This window comes from Dermochelys coriacea, chromosome 17 (assembly GCF_009764565.3).
Source record: "Dermochelys coriacea isolate rDerCor1 chromosome 17, rDerCor1.pri.v4, whole genome shotgun sequence".
Classification (NCBI taxonomy): domain Eukaryota; kingdom Metazoa; phylum Chordata; order Testudines; family Dermochelyidae; genus Dermochelys; species Dermochelys coriacea.
Window position 1 is genome coordinate 3,431,289 of NC_050084.1, and position 18,690 is coordinate 3,449,978.

The 18,690-nt window shown below is 40.8% G+C and overlaps 1 protein-coding gene across 3 annotated transcripts in view; it reads left to right on the forward strand.

Annotated features, from left to right (window-relative positions):
- PIGL (phosphatidylinositol glycan anchor biosynthesis class L) overlaps positions 1-18,690 on the forward strand; it is a 98,883-nt gene that overhangs the window by 2,553 nt on the left and 77,640 nt on the right. For all 3 annotated transcript variants that reach the window (XR_005289422.2, XM_038376296.1, XM_038376297.1), the window contains exons 3-4: positions 401-753; positions 6,071-6,170. Coding sequence is in view for 2 of the 3 variants with exons in the window: in XM_038376296.1 (XP_038232224.1) it covers positions 401-753; positions 6,071-6,170 (453 nt within the window). In the remaining variant the exon portion in view is untranslated. The remainder of the gene's footprint in view (positions 1-400; positions 754-6,070; positions 6,171-18,690) is intronic.

Sequence of the window (18,690 nt, forward strand, 5' to 3'; positions counted from 1 at the left end):
AAGCCTGTGTAGTGGGGGGGATATTAGTGAGGCTGGAGCTCTTTTCTCTGTGCATGAATCTTTTCTCGGTGGAGTTCCTGGGTTCATTTTCCCCTCCCCAAAGGGGGGGACATCTGGTGGGGCAGTGAAGGAGGAGAGTGAACCCTGCGTGTTATCCCGGTCACTCCCTCCTGGGTTCACCCAAAGAAGAGAGCCTTACTCAGGGAACAGAGTAGCAGCCGTGTTAGTCTGTATTTGCAAAAAGAAAAGGAGTACTTGTGGCACCTTAGAGACTAACAAATTTATTAGAGCATAAGCTTTCGTGAGCTACAGCTCACTTCCTGTAGCTCACGAAAGCTTATGCTCTAATAAATTTGTTAGTCTCTAAGGTGCCACAAGTACTCCTTTTCTTTTTACTCAGGGAAAAGTCCCTTCGAGGCGCGGAACCTTTCTGCCGCTCGTCCTTGTTCCTGCCCGGAACGACCTGGTCCCTTCCGGTTTCGGTCGCTATGGCGCTGGCGCCGCTGGGTGCGCCGCTGGGTTCGCTCCTGGCCGTGCTGCTTGCGCTTCTGTGGCTGGGCTCGCGCTGGCTGCGACGACGCGGCGCGGGTTGGGGACACCGAACCCTGTGTGCGGCGGGACCAGCGCGGGCCGATGACGTTCGTGCTCTGGTCGTGACGGCGCACCCTGATGACGAAGCTATGTTCTTTGCTCCCACAATCCTCAGCCTGGGCAGGTTTCGGGCCCAACTCTGTCTGCTGTGCTGCTCTTCAGGTGAGGGGGGGGGAGCTCGAGGGTGAGGGTGAGAAAGAGGAATGGGGTGTGTGGGTCTGGCCAACATTGACCGGCTGAGGAAATGCCAACACACTGCACCCAGTGACACCACATGCTGTGACATCATCGTTCCATGACATCATTACCCGGTGTTGCATCCCACGGTGACATCACCCAATCAGACTTTTGTGCTGTAGCCAACATCTCATGATATCCCGTCGCTTCACAATGATACAATGTAACTGAATTGTGTCATACCCAAGGTCACCAGTTTTGCTTGGACGTATTCCTGGAGTTTTCATCACATGATATAATCTTTAATTAAAGATTAATCTTCATTTCCTGGAGACACCAGGACAATCCTGGAGCGTCAGCAACCCTAGTTTACCACATCATGACTTCATACACCACGCTGTATGGTTACAACTTCACAATGTTATGTGTGGCCTTGTAGTAGATGTGCACTCCGTTATGAAATCACAGGTTTCAGAGTAGCAGCCGTGTTAGTCTGTATTCGCAAAAAGAAAAGGAGTACTTGTGGCACCTTAGAGACTAACAAATTTATTAGAGCATAAGCTTTCGTGAGCTACAGCTCACTTCATCCGATGAAGTGAGCTGTAGCTCACGAAAGCTTATGCTCTAATAAATTTGTTAGTCTCTAAGGTGCCACAAGTACTCCTTTTCTTACTCCATTATGAAGTCATTGTCCCATCATGACACATTGTAACATTGCTTCCAAAATATCAGCACACAGTGACAAAACACAATATTGCCTGCATTAAAACGTCACCGTGCTATTCAGTTCATAGTGATCAAGAAATCACTGCACTCTAACTGACCCTAGTTTGATGCAATCCCCACTTGACAGCAGGCTAGAACATGTACCATTTAATGCAAAGTGGGCAGTGGTAACTCATGAGGACCAGTAGAGAGGCTAATGATTACAGTGTGGGAGGGTGGGTACATCCAGAGGACCAATCCACAAATCCTGAAGTACTAGTACTGTGATAGATATCAGTGATTAGGAACTACTGGTAAGAAGTATAATAAAAGTGTATCTGATGTAGTGAGTTCCATGCAAATAGTACCTCCCAAAACACTTTAAAATTAATTAGATTATAATGCAAAAAAATGAAAAGAAAGACATCTAGTTGTATAGAAGTACAAACATATGATTGTTTATAAAACATTATAGTGTGAATGGCGCTGCACAGACATAAAAGATAGGGTTCCTGTCCCAAGGAGCTGATAATGTAAGTTAAGGATCAAGAATCTTTTTGTCATGAATTTCCTTATTAGAAACTATATAGTGTCAAATGCACATCTGAGTCATTTTTTGATGGGAGAAGGGTCCCTCTGTGTAGGTCTCAAGACTTTAGGTAGCTCAACTCTTCTGTTCCCAATTCTCAGGTCTTTAAGTCATTAAACCTTTCTAGGTGAGAAGACCTGGATGGAATATTTGGGGCCCATTGGTGTTACTCTTATCAGTCAAAGTCTGTCACCCATCCAGAGCTGAATATGCAGTCTCCAGTGTATTGCTTGCTGGCTTGGATCATGAGAGACCAGAACTGGACCCCATTTAGCTTTCTCACAACTGTGCAGAGAGGTTAGCACAGTGCCACCAAGCCAGCTCAGTCTAAAGCATTTCTTATATATAAGGCTCTGATTTAGTCACAGGTATTTTTAGTAAAAGTCATGGGCCATAAACAAAAATACACAGGCCCGTGACCTGTCCATGACTTTTACTAAAAATACCTGCCCTGTCTAAAACTTGGGCAGGGGGCCATGGATGGTCGGGGGGGCAGTCTGGGGGCACCACGGGTGCTGGGGAATGTGGCTGGGGGAAAGGGGGGTTGGTGGGACTGGCAGGGGCTTCCTACCCAGCTCCGCATTCCTGCAACTCCTAGGCAGCAGAGGCAGGGGCTCCACTGCTCCCGCTACAAGCGAGGGCTGCCAATGGGAGCTGCGGGGGCGTGGCCTGCAAGTGTGGGCAACATGCGGCCCGGAGTCCCTCCACTGCCTAGGAGCTGCGGTGGGGCCATGCAAGTGGGAGCCAGGGAGCCCCTCACCCCGAGGTAAACTCCCCCCCCACTCCCTAGCCCCCTCCCACACACCCAAATTGCTGCTGCTGGCCCAGGGGCTGCCTGGATTGAGCAGCCCCTGAGCCAACATCAGCCGCGGCAAAAGTCACGGAGATCACAGGAAGTCACGGAATCCATGACCTCCGTGACAGACTTGCAGCCTTACTTATATACAGGTATACTGCCATTACACACGCCTTTTCCAAAGAAGTAAATCTTGTTTTGTAATCAATTTCCTTAAAATCATTGGCAATAGTCTTGTTATAGAGATTTCACACATATCAAAAAGTGTCTTTTGTGCTGCTTCAGATTAATCACTCTTGTTTTTTGAAAGGGAACTGCCCTTGCAAGGGGATGGACTCACAGATCTTTTTCATTTCATAGTAGGATCCTGTGATCCAGATGGTTGGTCCTTCATTTGTTTGTGCAATAGACGAGGCTGATCAGATACTGTATTAAGGTTCCCATTATTTTCTTCTGTGAAATTTTAAAACAGAGGCAAAATGGCTAGAAAACCATCACGCTTGCAATTGTCAGATCACAACCAAAAATGCCACTAGAATGCATTGGAATTAGAGCACTGTGAGCAAATTGTTATTGGTCACACAGTCCAGGGTGAATATCTGGTGGCACTAACACCCCAATAGCTTCCTTTAGTAGCTGCCATCCTACTGAGAGAGTTCCATGGATGAGGTTCAGGAATACTAGCCACTCAATGCTTTTCAGTAGCAATGGCTGCCCAATAATGCTATTTTGCATTTATGTAGTGCCTGTCATCCTAAGGTATTTCACAAATGGTGGATCACATTCTGTTCTCAGATATATATGAATCTCACCCCACAACTTCAGTGGAAGTTGTGTGCATGTAATCCAAGAACAGAAATTGGCCCTGTATACATACATTGTCACTGAAGCATAGCTCTCTCTGCAGTGGAGGTCAGCAACTCACTAGCACACAGCACATTGCATAATAGCAGAGTAAATTTTGGCTGAGGAAAATTCTCGCTCCTTCCAGTAGTATCCTGGGATCATTAAGACCCAAGAATAAGAGACAGAGACTCTGCTTCTAAAAGACTCTCACCCAGTAAACTGTACAGAAGTATTTAAATCTACCTAGGAAGGATGTAGGTTTGAGTTGATCCTGCTGGGATCTGAGCCTCTGTCTCCAGGAAAGCTGTAGAGTTCCAACCTGATGTTTAGCTCAGTAAATCATCCCTTCCATGGATTATCAGTATCAGAGCCTCCTGAAGAGACACATTTCTGGGCTGCATTAAGAGCCTAAATTTTACTGAGATAAGAAAAGTTGTCTCTCATGAGGTTAATGTTTCACTCTGAGCATCATATGAAGCTGATTTTGACAGCTCAGATTGCAGCACTTCACCAGATGAATGCTAGATTTTGATGACTCACCTCACAATAATAAAAAGTTCCGTGTAATTCAGAATAGCTGACTACAAACTGGAATCACACATTAAAACTCTGCAGTATTTTTTCATTGTATTGCTTGGAAGTTATAACTGGTGGCAACGGTCATGTTGCACAGGGCAGCACACCTTCTGAGGCCAGCTGAGCTCTAACCTGGACTTTTCATGATTCATGCTAACAAACAGACCACATAACATGAATGCAGAATGAGAAGAAAATAATTAAATCAAGAAGCAGCCTGTATCTTAAGTTAATGAATCCTAGTTCCATGCCACCCTGGGTCCCACTGTGTCTATTATAAGTTTTCCAGAATGCTGTTTTCTAAATGCGGTTTTAACATATTTTAACATTCCTTTCTTGGTTCCATAAATGCTTTTCAATTCTGCTCTATTACCTCCTGCATGAACGTTACTTAGTACATTTGTTTTAGAAACAGTGCAGACTTCTGAGGAATTAGTTTCTTGACACAGAGACTATAACGATAGGAAATCTCGTACGTGTCTCGTTAATTTTGACAGTGCTTCGTTATTGCAGTATTTTTATGTGAATATTTTTAGTTTTATGTGAATATTCGTGCTCATGAAAGGTGCTCATGACCACACTGGAAACTTAAGCCCTTTAATTGTCAGTTAAATCACAAGCATTAGGTCGGAATGTTTCTTACACAGTACTGACACTCTGCTGTTCTGAAGTCTGAGGACCTAATCCTGAGCTAGTGTAAATTAGTGTAGTTCTGTTGAAGTCAGTGCAACTACACTGATTTATGCCAATACAGAGTCTGACCTACCACCTCTAGTAGTGAGGGAGAAGTTCAGTTTTTGATCTCTCCTAAGGAGACGAATTATCACCGGTTGTGTTATAGATACTTGTCTGCCAAGAACTGGACTGCAACGTAGCATCTCATTTAACGGAAGCCACCTAGCTATTGTCAGATAGTAAGAGCTTTTGGCCCTCTCTCATCGGAAAGGTGATTTTCCCCTATATTTGTAAAAAGATCTTGACCAGTAGTTTTAACATCATGAGATATCAGTGATTTCCATACAGGTAACGTGAGAACACACACATCGTTTATGTACTTGCTAGAATTTCATTAGTTTGCAAAGATAACATACTTTTTTACTCAAAGCATAACTAGCCTGTGGAATTCACTGCAACGAAAGATCATTGAGGCCAGGAGTTTAGTAGTAGTAAGAAAGGGATTAGACATTTATTTATATGGATAATAAGATAATTCACTGTAACACTAGAAAGAATAAAAACATAAGAGATCTATAAACCCTCATGCTTCAGGACATAATCCAGCCATTAATAGATTTGGGGAGGAGAGAGGAAAAATATTCCCTAAGAGTAGGTTATTCCATAATTATCCATTATGGGCTTTCTTGCATCTTCTTTTGAAGGATCTGATACTAGCCACTGTCAGAGACAGGATACTGGACTAGATGGACCATTGATCTGATTTGGTATGGCAAATTCATGTGTTCCAACCAAGAGAACTCATTAATTATAAAGAGTCAAACTCTGCTCTAAGAGATGAATGTGCAATTCCATTTGGAGTCAAAGCAGGAGTGTGGCTGTATTGGGTCCTAAAACTTTACACTGGGCCAAAAGGAGTGTTTTCTGAGTATAAGCTATAGCTCCCCACAATGTACCTCTTTCTCAGGTGAGGAACCCTAGTACTAAGTCTTTTCAGATCTTATATGCGGTACCTACATATGCTTGATGCTTTGAGGATTTGAGGACAGAGATGTTTGTTCCATGCTAAATTGAAGTAAAGTAGATAGTGTTACTGCATTTGTTATTTTCTGTAGGAAATTACTACAATCAAGGGGAGATTCGTAAGAAAGAACTCGTAGAGAGTTGTGCTGTTTTGGGGATCCCTCCTTCCAATGTAACAGTTATTGACCACAGGTAACTATTTTTTAATTATAGCAGAATCCCATTGTTGTATGTAAATAGGAAATATCAACTAATGCACCCTGGGCTTGGAAATCTAGTAAAAGTTTACCTAGTGTCCCATGCTGTGAACTACATTATCAGTCAAATGGAAGTGTAGTGTAACATTTATTGGCTAACTCTTTAGTACTGTGTAAGGAAATCTAGGTCATTTTGATGTGAATTCCAATATATCTTGGTGCTCAGATTATTTCAGTTAAGGCCTGCCCACAAAGCAACTGAAAATATGACAAGTTCCCATGCTAGCTGGGTTCTAACTCAGTGGGTCTGGGCAGCATCATTATATTATATTTCCCCTGAGTACTGTGCTAACCAAACTGTTATAGATGACCCCTCACACCAAATCATCTATGAGCAAGTCTGTGCTACAAATATGACTATATCAGGGCGACTGGTTACAGTGTTAAAATACAGCTGTTCCCTGATTTGGTTACAATGTAGTTACAACAAATAGTATAGATGGTTCCTTAACTATTCTCCATAGTCAAGCTAAAGATTTGGGCATGTTAGCTAAGAACCTATCTATGAATTGGAGTTGTGTTGGGACTGGGCCTCTGGATATTTATGGCGTCTACAATTCTTTAAAAGAATTCCTCCTGTCCACACTGGTCAAGGGAACCATGGTAGCAACAACTGAGATTAAACAGAATTGTTGTTAGCACAGTTTTAGTCATAGTGTGGGCAGGGCATTAGAGGCATGTCTGTGCTGACAGTACCATTGGCCAGATCCTCAGCGGTGTAAACTGCTGTAGCTTCATTGATTTTAGTTATGCTTATGCTGATTTACACCAGTTAAGTGCACCTTGCCCCAGATTGTGGAATCATGTTCTAATGTGGTTTGATCTGGTCTGCATATCTGAGACCAAATTATAGCTCTGGGCTATAGCGATATCCCGTAACATATTTATAACATAGCATAGTCCTACCTACACATGCAAGAATGAACTTGGTATTAGAGTCAAGACATCACATTATTCCCTGATGCTATGGACTAAATGTCTGCCCAAGATCCTTAGGCTGTGTCTATACTTACAAGCTTACAGCGGCACAGCTGTGCTGTGGTAAGAGCACTCCTGTAGCCATGTTATGCCAATTGGAGAGAGCACTTCTGTCAACATAATAAAACCAGCTCAACGCATGGCAATAGCTATGTTGGTGGGAGAGCGTCTCCCGCCGACATAGCCCTGTGCATATGAGCACTTATGCCAGCAAAATTTATGTCGCTCAGAGGGGTGTATTTTTCACATCCCTGATTTTTGCCAACATAAATGCTAGTTTAGCCATGGCCTTATTCTTTTCAATGCTGTGTGGACATGACAGTAGACAGCCTTCCTGTGTTATGATTACTTTAGAAACTTTCTTCTGGAGAGGCAGTTTGACATGCTGAATTAGTGAATCATAGAACCCAGTGATTGTAGAGACCCATTATGTCACTCATTACAACTCCATGCAAATACAGGCTGATGGCTGATACTAGAAATGGAGGAGAAATATACAGGCAAACAATGAACAGGTGGTTGTTTTAGTACTGAAGAGCCATAATAAAAACAATAAAGAACATTTTTTATTAAAAACAAACAAACAATTAACTAAAGGCATGATTTAAACCCACAAAAGCTAGAAAAGCCAGATTAAATATCCAGGCCCCAAACTGACCTTTGTTCTTAACATGCAACAGATTATTAAACAATCAATTTGTAACCACCTAGAGGATAATGGAGTTATAAGGAATAGCCAGTATGTATTTGTCCAGCACAAGTCATGCCACACCAACCTAATTTCCTTCTTTGACAGGGTTATTGGCCTCGTAATAGAGGGAAAGCAGTAGATATTATATATCTTGATTTTAGTAAGGCTTTTGACACAGTCCCACATGATATTCTCATAAGCAAACTAGGGAAATGCAGTCTAGATGAATTTATAAGGTGGGTACACAATGGTTTGAAAGACCATATTCAAAGTGAAAGTCACTGTCAAACTGGGAGGGTGAATCTAGTGGAGTCGCACAGGAGTCAGTCCTGAATCTGGTACTACTCAATATTTTAATTAATAACTTGGTTAATTATGTAGAGAGTATTGCTTATAAAATTTGAAGATGACACTAAGATGGGAGGGATTGCAAGCACCTTGGAAGACAGGATTAGAATTCAAAATAACATTGGAGAATTGGTCTGAATTCAACAAGATGAAATTTAGTAAAGATAAGTGCAAAGTACTTCACTTAATGCACAACTACGAAATGGGGAAGAGGATCTGGGGATTCTAGTGGATCACAAATTGAATATGAGTCCACAATAGGTTGCAGTTGCAAAAAAGGCTAATATCATTCTGGGGTGTATTAACAGGAGTGTTGTATGCAAGACTTGGGAGGTAATTATCTTGCTCTACTCGACAATGATGAGGCCTCTGCTGGAGTACTGTTTCCAGTTCTGGGCCCCACACTGTAAGAAAGATGTGGGCAAATTGGAGAGAGTCCAGAGGAGAGCAACAAAATGATAAAAGGTTTAGAAAACCTGATTTATGAGGAAAGCTTTTAAACACTGGACATGTTTAGTCTTGAGAAAAGAAGATTACAGGGGGGTCAGCCTGATAACAGTCTTCAAATACGTTAAGGGCTGTTATAAAGAGGAAGGAGATCAAGTGTTCTCCATGTTCCCTGAAGATAGGATAAGTAGTAATGGACTCAGTCTTCAGCAAGGGAGGTTTAGGTTAGATCTTAGGAAAAACATTCTAACAATAAGAGTAGTTAAACTCTGGAACCAGCTTCCAAGGGAGGTTCTAGAATTCCCATCACTGGAGGTTTTTAAGAAGAGGCTGGACAAGTACCTGTCAGATATGGTCTAAGTTTACTTGGTCCTGCTGCCACATACAGGGCTGGACTAGATGACCTCTCAAGATCCTTTCCAGTCCTATATTTTTATGGTTCTTTGTTTTCTCTTGAGTCAAGGCCTCAGAGTCAACAGGCCTGAATTCCCTGGCTTTTGAGGGGTTAGGTCTGACTTTCCGTTTTGGTTCAACAGAGTTTTTTGGGTTCAGACTAGGTAAGTGTTTATTGGGAGTCTCCCTTTTGAGTGAATGGAGATCTGCTCCCCTTCCCTTCTCTTGAGCTGCCTTTGGCTAACTCTGTTTTGCAGTGTTGCCGTATTGCAACAGTTAGTACTGTGGGGGGAAAAGACAAGTCACTGTAATTGGCAAAGTGTAAAGGAACAGACAATATCCTGTAACTGAAGCAAGTGTCTCTTGAAATTTACAAAAAGGATGCTCAAAAAAATAGAAGTGGTGGTCCAACTGGCTGGTGACCTCTCCAGTGCAATGTACAATTGGTTACTATATGATGCAAGCTTCCTAACACTGGTCACACATTCTCACCAACATATACAACCCAGAGCATTGTTTTATGCAAGAAATACCTTGGTTTCCTTAATAGATAAAGTGCAGGTAATTTAAAAAGAAGAGCTTTGATAACCTCTCCTGATTACAGCATATGTAAAAAATGATGAATGTGTGATCTTCACAATGGAGGCAAGTGTCTGAAAGGCACAGAGGTAGATATTAACTTGAATGTGAGATAAAAAGTTAAGACCTTATCTGTAAAGACCTTACTTCATCATCAGATACTGGCAAATAGGCTCACTTTTTGCCACCAAGTTAAAAGGCCAACTCCTGAAGTTGTTACTCAGTTCTTATTCAGAATCAGATCCCTTTTTATGAGCCAAATCCTGAGTGCGGCAAAGCACTTGTAACTCGCGTTGACATTGGTAGAAGCTGAGCGAGGACTGAGTTAAGGACTTGAGGATGCTGTTTTTAATACTGTCGATACACAAGCACATCAGAGTTCCCTACTGTGCCGAGTTTACTTCCAAGATGTATATTCCCTATTTCTGTGAAACAAAATGGTTAGAGGAGCAGGAATGTTTTTCAGACAGTCAGGATTTATAGAGAAGCTGTTTTGTCTTGCTATTAGAACAAGGCAATGGGAATAAGGATTCCTGAGTCTTATTCCAGCTCTACAAGTGATTCACAGTGTGACCTTGGGCAAATCATTAACCTCCCTATGCCTGAGTTTCCACTTCTGTAAAATGAGGATTATAGTAAAAGTATTTACCAGTTTGGCCTGAGGTGAGGCTTCATGAATTCACGTCTATTCAGTTCTTTGATAGCCTCAGATGGAAATCGCTATAGCAGTACAAAGCGTTATTTATGATTATTACCATCACTATTGCCATTAATCTTCCTTGAAATTCTATAGCTAGGAAGGAGGTGACATTTTCAGAAGGTTGCTCCTCTTTGGCAGTTTTTCAGTGGGTAAATTCTGAGCCCTTCTGTATTTTGTGCTTTCTTCCTAATTCTGCAGCAGAGAATTTCCCATAAATGTAAATAGCTCCTGCTTGACTAAAGGACCAGGGCAGGCACACTGACCATTTTGCGTTCCTTACCCAAACACTGCATGCTTTACATTATCCAAGCTGCAACCTTGTATTTTGGTAAGGAAAAGGAAAACCCAAAGGATTGCTAGGTCTGGATCTGCTCCAGCCATTGTAGCATGGAGCTGAGTCATGCTACTTCCTCTTTCTTTGCTTAATCTAAAATTGAGTTAGTAGAGTTTTCAGTATAAAAAAGGAAAGCATATTTGAAGTGTAAAGTTGATTGACATGCTCAGTGTTCTCACTTGGCTGGGGTTGCATTTAAAACCATACATGACACTTTCTTTTTACATACTCACAGAAAACCTAAGCATCACTCAATCAGCCTAGAGTGGAACTTACACCAAGGACCCAACCTCTCATTAGGCAACCCTCTGATCTTAAGGAATCCTTTAAAGTAGCCCCGGGATTTCCAGGACAGTGTTCGTTCAGCATTTTAAAAACATCTCTTCTAAGCAACTGCTTTCTACTGATTTTTGGGTGGGCACTTAAGGCAATTACTTTGCATGCTTCCTCAGTTAAAAACAGCCTAAATCCAGTATACACCTAGTGGCCCTAATTGTGGGCCACATTCCAACATGAAGAGTCTCCTTGCTGGAGAATGTAGCAGCATGCCCAGGAGAGGGAATGGCCAACAGACCACCCGTTCAAGACACTCATAACTTAGATGGTGACAGGTTTCAGAACGGCAGCCGTGTTAGTCTGTATCAGCAAAAACAACGAGGAGTCCTTGTGGTACCTTAGAGACTAACGAAAGCTTATGATCAAATAAATTTGTTAGTCTCTAAGTGCCACAAGTCCTCCTTGTTGTTTTTTCATAACTTAGAGCAGTTGCTGGGGCTGTTAATTAGTTGTGCTGGGCACTACGGGCCAGGTAAAGAATTCAGGGGGGCAGATCCTCAGCTGGTGTAAATTGTCCTAACTCCAACAATTTACACCAGCTGAGGATCTGCCTTAGAGGACATAAAGATTGCTTAAAACTAATTTTGCCGCACACCCCAACCAGGCTTCACCTCCTGAGCTGCACAGGGCTCAGACTCCAGGATTTCCAAGTTAATTTCTGCAATTTAAACTCAATTTCCACAACCGAGGAAAAAGACATTTGGAGAGTGGAACAAAAACATGTGGTAAATAAAAAATCGTTTTATTAATATGTAGGGTTGTTGATTAATCGCAGTTAACTAACACGATTAACTCAAAAATGAATCTTGATTAATCGTAGTTTTAATCGCACTGTTAAACAATAGAATACCAATTGAAATTTATTAAATATTTTTGGATATTTTTCTACATTTCTACATTTTCAAATATATTGATTTCAATTACAACACAGAATACAAATACACTGCTCACTTTATATTATTTTTTTTATTACAAATATTTGCACTGTAAAAATGATAAAAAAAAGAAATAGTATTTTTCAATTCACCTCATAGAAATACTGTAGTGCAGTCTCTTTATCATGAAAATGAAACTTACAAATGTAATTTTTTTTACATAGCTTCACTCAGAAACAAAACAATGCAAAACTTTAGAGCCTACAAATCACTCAGTCCTACTTCTTGTTCAGCCAATCGCTAAGACAAACAAGTTTGTTTACATTGACGGGAGATAATGCTGCCCACTTCTTATTTTCAATGTGACCAGAAAGTGAGAACAAGTGGAATTTTTGTGGACAGGCTTGCAAGGTATTTACGTGCCAGATATGCTAAACGTTGGTATGACCCTTCATGCTTCAGGCACCATTCCAGAGGTCGTCTCCATGCTGATGATGCTCATTAAAACAATCATGTGTTAATTAAATTTGTAACTCCACTCCTTGGGGGAGGACTGTATGTCTTCAACTCTGTTTTCCCCACATTCTGCCATATATTTCATGTTATAGTAGTCTCGGATGATGACTCATCACAAATCTGAGAGGGATGAGGTGTGGAGCATGCTTTCAGAAGCCTTAAAAGAGCAACACTCCGATGCAGAAACTACAGAAACCGAGCCACCAAAAAAGAAAATCAACCTTCTGCTTGTGACATCTGACTCAGATGATGAAAATGAACATGCGTCAGTCTGCACAGCTTTGGATTGTTATCAAGCAGAACCTGTCATCAGCATAGATGCATGTCCTCTGGAATGGTGGGTGAAGCATGAAGGGACATATGAATCTTTAGCGCATCTGGCATGTAAATATCTTGCAATGCCAGCTGCAACAGTACCATGCAAACGCCTGTTCTCACTTTCAGGTGACATTGTGAACAAGAAGTGGGCAGCATTATCTCCTGCAAATGTAAACAAACTTGTTTGTCTGAGCGATTGGCTGAACAAGAAATAGAACTAAGTGGACTTGTAGGCTCTAAAGCTTTACATTGTTTCATTTTTGAATGCAGTTATTTTTTGTACATAATTCTACATTTGTAAGTTCAACTTTCACAATTAAGAGATTGGACTACAGTACTTGTATTAGGTGAATTTAAATACTTCCTTTTGTTTTTTACAGTGCAAATATTTGTAATAAAAAAATTAATATAAAGAGCGCAGTGTACACTTTGTATTCTTGTTGTAACTGAAATCAATATATTTGAAAATGTGGAAAACATCCAAAAATATTTAAATAAATCATATTGTTTAACAGTGCGATTCATCGCGATTAATTTTTTAATCGCTTGACAGCCCTAATAATATGAATTATAATGTAAACAATATTTGAATTGTTCCTGTAGCCCACATAGATATTTGGTACATTTTAATCAGGCCTTGCATATTACAACAATAGAGTAATTATAGAGATGAAAGATCACAGGTTTTGTCTTACATATGTTGTGATCCTAACATTAAAAGAAACTGAAATGACTCTCTGAAAGTCTGTGATCTGAGTCAGGAGAGTGTAATTATGACTTTGATAGAAAGTGCAACAGCTAATCATCTTAACACAAACTAATTTAGCTAACATTTCTGCTGCCATGATATGTCTAAAATGGCAGGCACATCAGGTGCTGGAAATATTTACGGAAGTGGACAGAGCTGGCTTACAAATTGTTTAGCTCTAGTATAATCAATGAAAGAGATCCTGATTTTTGCCAAAAGAGCTATTGCTCCTCCAGTGTGTTCTAGTGTTCCATGCCAGACTCAGCTTAAAGTCTAAATTGCTTTGATTAATTTCCAAGGGAATGATCCACTTTAAATCATGTAAATCATGCAGTATTGCCAACCGCAAATTTTAAAAAATCATGAGACCAGCTCACCAAAAATCATGAGATTGGCTTTAAAATCATGAGATTATGTAAAAAGAATAGATTTGGCATTCTTTTTACTGGGCTTCTGTTTTTCGAGCTTGTGGCTCTAATGAGCCTCTGCTATACTGAGAAAAGCTTTTAGATGTGAGCGCTTCAATGCAATTTAGTTTTCCCAGATACGGTAAGACTGCACCATCCCTGCTTTCAGGCACTGAACAGAGATGTTAATGTGGTGATGTGAACTGGGATGGTCTTGTAATTGGCTTGTTCACGAGTAAATCTCGATCAATATGTATGAACTGATGCTAATCACAGGCATGTCTGCCTCCCACCCTACACCTCCTACCTCTGTAGCAGACTGGAACTGCACCAGTTAAATGGATTGTAGATCAGTCCTTCTCTTTGAATTCAAGGCCTTTCTGTTTAAGTTCAGGCTGACAGGTAAAACATCCTGAGGTGATGTAATAGAAACCAAGAATATATTATCAGGTAGCCCAGTCACATTTATTAATTATGATTTCCTAAGGTGATTGCAAATAATTTCCTGGGTGATTTCTTTCTTGGGAGGAGAATTCTAATTTAGAAAACCAAAACACCAGTGAAGTCAATGCTGTTCCCCTGATTTAATTTTTTTATATGTGTACCTCTTATATATTACTAAAATACTGCTGAAGGTGGAATAGATCCAGGATCACAAGTTTTATATCTGCCCTTGGTACAGTAAAAAGAGTGAACTAGAATGGGATATTTCAAAGCCATAAGTAAAGATCAATGTCTGACTTTGGTGCAATAGCTGTTATTTCAACAAAGCTAAAGATTTTCCCAAAGAATCATAAAAACACCGGAGGCATAAACCTCAATTGTGTGATAAATGTGCAGTTCACTGACCACAAGACTGTGACTAGCAATAAAGAAAGCTAAAGCTCTAACCTGTCAGGCATAATTTTATAGCTAGGATGACAAAGGGCATCTTTTAAAGCTCATGAAATATAACAGTTTTGATACATTCACTCAACTAATTTACCTGTAAATATAAGTCCTGAGATTGCAACAATGTGTACCTCACCTCATGGTATATGGAAATCATTAGCATGTAATTTACCTAATATGAATAACTAGTTAAGTTCCCATTAATGCAGGGCACATCTGCCAAGGCTCTGGCTGACTGCCAGTCTGTGGTGTCACATGTAAACAGGAGACATTTTCTAGGTTGCTTTCACCTTCTGTTGAGGATTAGCAAAAAAAGAATTCCAAATCTTCTCCTTTTGCTAAGGGAAGTTTTGTTGGCTTCTGGCAAAAAAAAAAAAAAATACCAAGCCTCTAACTTTATGCAGACAGTCGTGCTGGACAGAAGATAAAATCGACTCGCACAGCTTTAATGTAACAATGTTTGGCCCAAACTTGCGCTGCGAAGAAAATAATAGCTGGGATTTGTGTAAACTAGAAGACATTCCACTTAAAGTACAAAGGCTTGTACTGCAAATAACACTAGATCTGCTTCCAAGTTTCCATGGAAATTCCATTTCTTACTCATTTTTTACTTTTCCTCCCCAGTCCAAAAAGGGTTCTGATTAAACAATGTAGCACATTTGCCCAGGCAGATCACAAGGTTTCTCCAGGTTTGATATCAGGCTGCTGAGAGGCTCAAACTCATTTTTCATATAATGGTTCATTGTTGTTGGTTCTGGTTTTTTTTCCCTACCAAGGTAAACACATTTTACTGCACTTCCTCCTGCTTCATTTCTAATGAGCTCCTCTTTTTTGGAGATTTGGTGGAAGGAAGCGACTCTGTAGGGTCATGGGAAAAATATATCCTTAAGTAAACAGTGTGTGTGTCAGATTTGTGATGATCAGAAGAATCTAAAAAGTGCTCAGAGGATAAGCTTATGCAACTGAAAATTTTAACCTTTGGATTAGGATTTGAAAATTTTTATCCAAAAGTAATGCATGTAAATAATGTGTCAGACTCTACCAATTTAGTTTTATTGTGTTTATCTGAGTTGTAGATGGCCTTATTGATCTGAATTGCTCTAATGCGCCTAATGACCCAGTGCTGGAGACACACACAATATAAATATGATTAATTACTGTGAATTAACAGGATCTGCCTAAGAGATGAACAATAAAGCATGCCAGTGGAAAAGAACAGGGGTGAAATCCTGGCCCCATTGAAGTCCCACATGAAAAACTCCCATTTGACTTCAGTGAGCCAGAATTTCATACGAGCTCTTTCCTTGCTCCTTCTCAAACCTAAGGCTTTCTCACTGGGTGTGTTTGTGATTTTTTCGGGAGGGTGGGAAGGGTCTCCTCAATTTTCCCTGCCATTTCCTTTTTTCTGACCCCATGATCTGGCCAGGGAAGACCAGACATTGCTCTCTCTTCAGCTTACCAATTTATACCTTAAACTGGGCAAAAGGAGTCACTAGAGAGCAATATGAGACCCTCTTTCCTTGGACTCTAGTTTGCATTGCTTTCAACACATTAAGGGTAGTAGGAATTGACAGTGCTCTGTATCTGGCAGGATCAGCCCTGAATATTGGGTGTATAGACTGCTAAATCGCTCCCTCTAACCCAGCAGTTCTCAAACTGTGGGTCAGGACTCCAAAGTAGGTCGCAACCCGTTTTTAGTGGGGTCGCCAGGTCTGACTTAGATTTGCTATGGCCAAGGGCCAAAGCTGAACCCCGAGCCATACTCTCTGGGGTTGAAGCCTGAGGGCTTCAGCCTTGGGTGGCTGGGGTCAGATTACAGGCCCCCTTCCTGGGGCTGAAGCTCTTGGGCTTCGGTTTTGGCCCCCTGCATGGAGTGGTGGAGCTCGGGCTTTGGCTTTGGCCCCCCATCCTGGGCCGTGGGGCTTGGGCGGGCTCAGGCATCTGTCCCCACTCCTAAGGTCATGATGTAATAATTTTTGTTGTTGGAAGTGGGTCGCGGTGCAATCAAGTTTCAGAATCACTGCAATGGTGTACTCTCCGGGAGCTCAGTTCAGTTTATGCCATTTTCCACCTTCAACGTTGCCAGCCTGACTCTGCCCTATTAAAGTCAATGGGATTTTTGCTACTAAGTGATAGAAGAATTGGGCCCTAGAATTGCATCAGTTCCAATGGCTGCATATTTCTGGGAGGAATTAAGTGTTTTCTATATCCCTTATTTACCTCATAATAGTGCTGAGAAGCATCTTTAATATTTGTAAATATTTCTTTAATTAATAAGGATATTTGTAGTAAGGATTAGAGATCCTCAGGTGAAAGGTGCTGTAGAAATTCAGTGTATTATAAAGTAAGCAACCTCCTGGTTTGAGACCATTTCATAATAACCCCATTCAGCTGAGTACAGTTTTGTTTCACCTTTATTAGAAAACAGCTTTTGTTAAGCAAGTGATTTGTTGAGACCTTCTGTGATCGCTTCAGACAAGTTTCACTTAAATGTGGTGTAGGACTCTTGAAATTTGTATTCAGTTTTGTTTTGGGGAGGCATTGTAATAATGTGTGGTTTAAAAAAAACTGATTTGTCTGTATCATTAAAGGATCTAGGCCAAGAGTTTCAAAAATCGATGCCTAAAGTTAGGCTCCTAAATCCTTATTTAGACTTCTAAATAAATGGCCTGGTTTTCAAAAGTGCTGGGCATACAGCACCTGCTGAAATCACTGGCAGCACTTTTGAAAATCAGGCCATTTATTTAGGCGCCTAATTTCAGTCTCCTAGTTTTGAAAATCTTGGTCCTATTGATAGTTGGGTTTTTTTAAGCTCTTTATGGGGTTAGGATGCTGTCCTTTGCCCTCTTTCTTTATTACTTTCCAGTGCAATGGCTTTGTTGTAGTAAGTTTTGTTTAACCATTTTGTCATAAGTTTGATGTTTTTCCCAGAATAGAAACCTGCCCCTTTGACTTCACTGGGGCTCTTGTGAGCCCATCTCCTTTCTCAGCTTTCCAGCATCATTAATTTCCTTGATTTTTCACAAAAGAGAAGGGGCTGTGGCAAAAGGGATAGCCACTCTTTCAGTGTTAAAGGGATACGTCCCCCAGATCACCCCCGAGAGCAATGAGCTCTCATTTATCAGTTGGGGCTTTTCAAAATATGTGAGAACCCCACTTCAGATGTAAACACAGACCTTGTCAGACCCTGTTTCTGTAGAGTCACAGCAGGGTTTAATATAGAGTGAAAAGAAAAGGAGTACTTGGGCACCTTAGAGACTAACAAATTTATTAGAGCATAAGCTTTCGTGAGCTACAGCTCACTTCATCGGATGCATTAGTAAGCTAGCCAAAGAGGCCAAAAGATCTGACTAAAAGCAGGGGGGGAAGTGGAGGAGAGTTAATAAAAGACAAAAGGAGTTTGTAGAAACCCAATCAGAACAAATGCAAAGAACCACATTTTTTACTTCTATGACTTCAGCTTGTTAATGCTCAAGATTATTTTAGCAAAGTACTTGTAAAAACTGCTAAACACTGAAACAAAATATTAAATAAACAATATATAAAGTTGCGATGGAAAAATCTGTTAGACAACTAGTCCATAGTCCCTCCCTCCTCCTCCGGCCCGTGTAGGGTTAATAGTAATTGAGTTGAATCAAGGTAATCAGCCCCGGTAAGGCAATATTAAGAAAACCTAACATATGTGCTTTAAAAATCTAATAAAGTTGGCCTTTGCCTTCAGGGCAGAGGGCATGGGCAGGGAAATCCACTAACCTGTTTTTAAGATAGCAATAGAAATAACAAACAGACCCCCTCATTGTTTATTGTGGTAACTGTTAAAGCCTTGAGATTTTGTAACTATTGTTGATTTTGATCTCCCCCACAAGTATTCTATGTGCTTTAAAGATGTGTAGA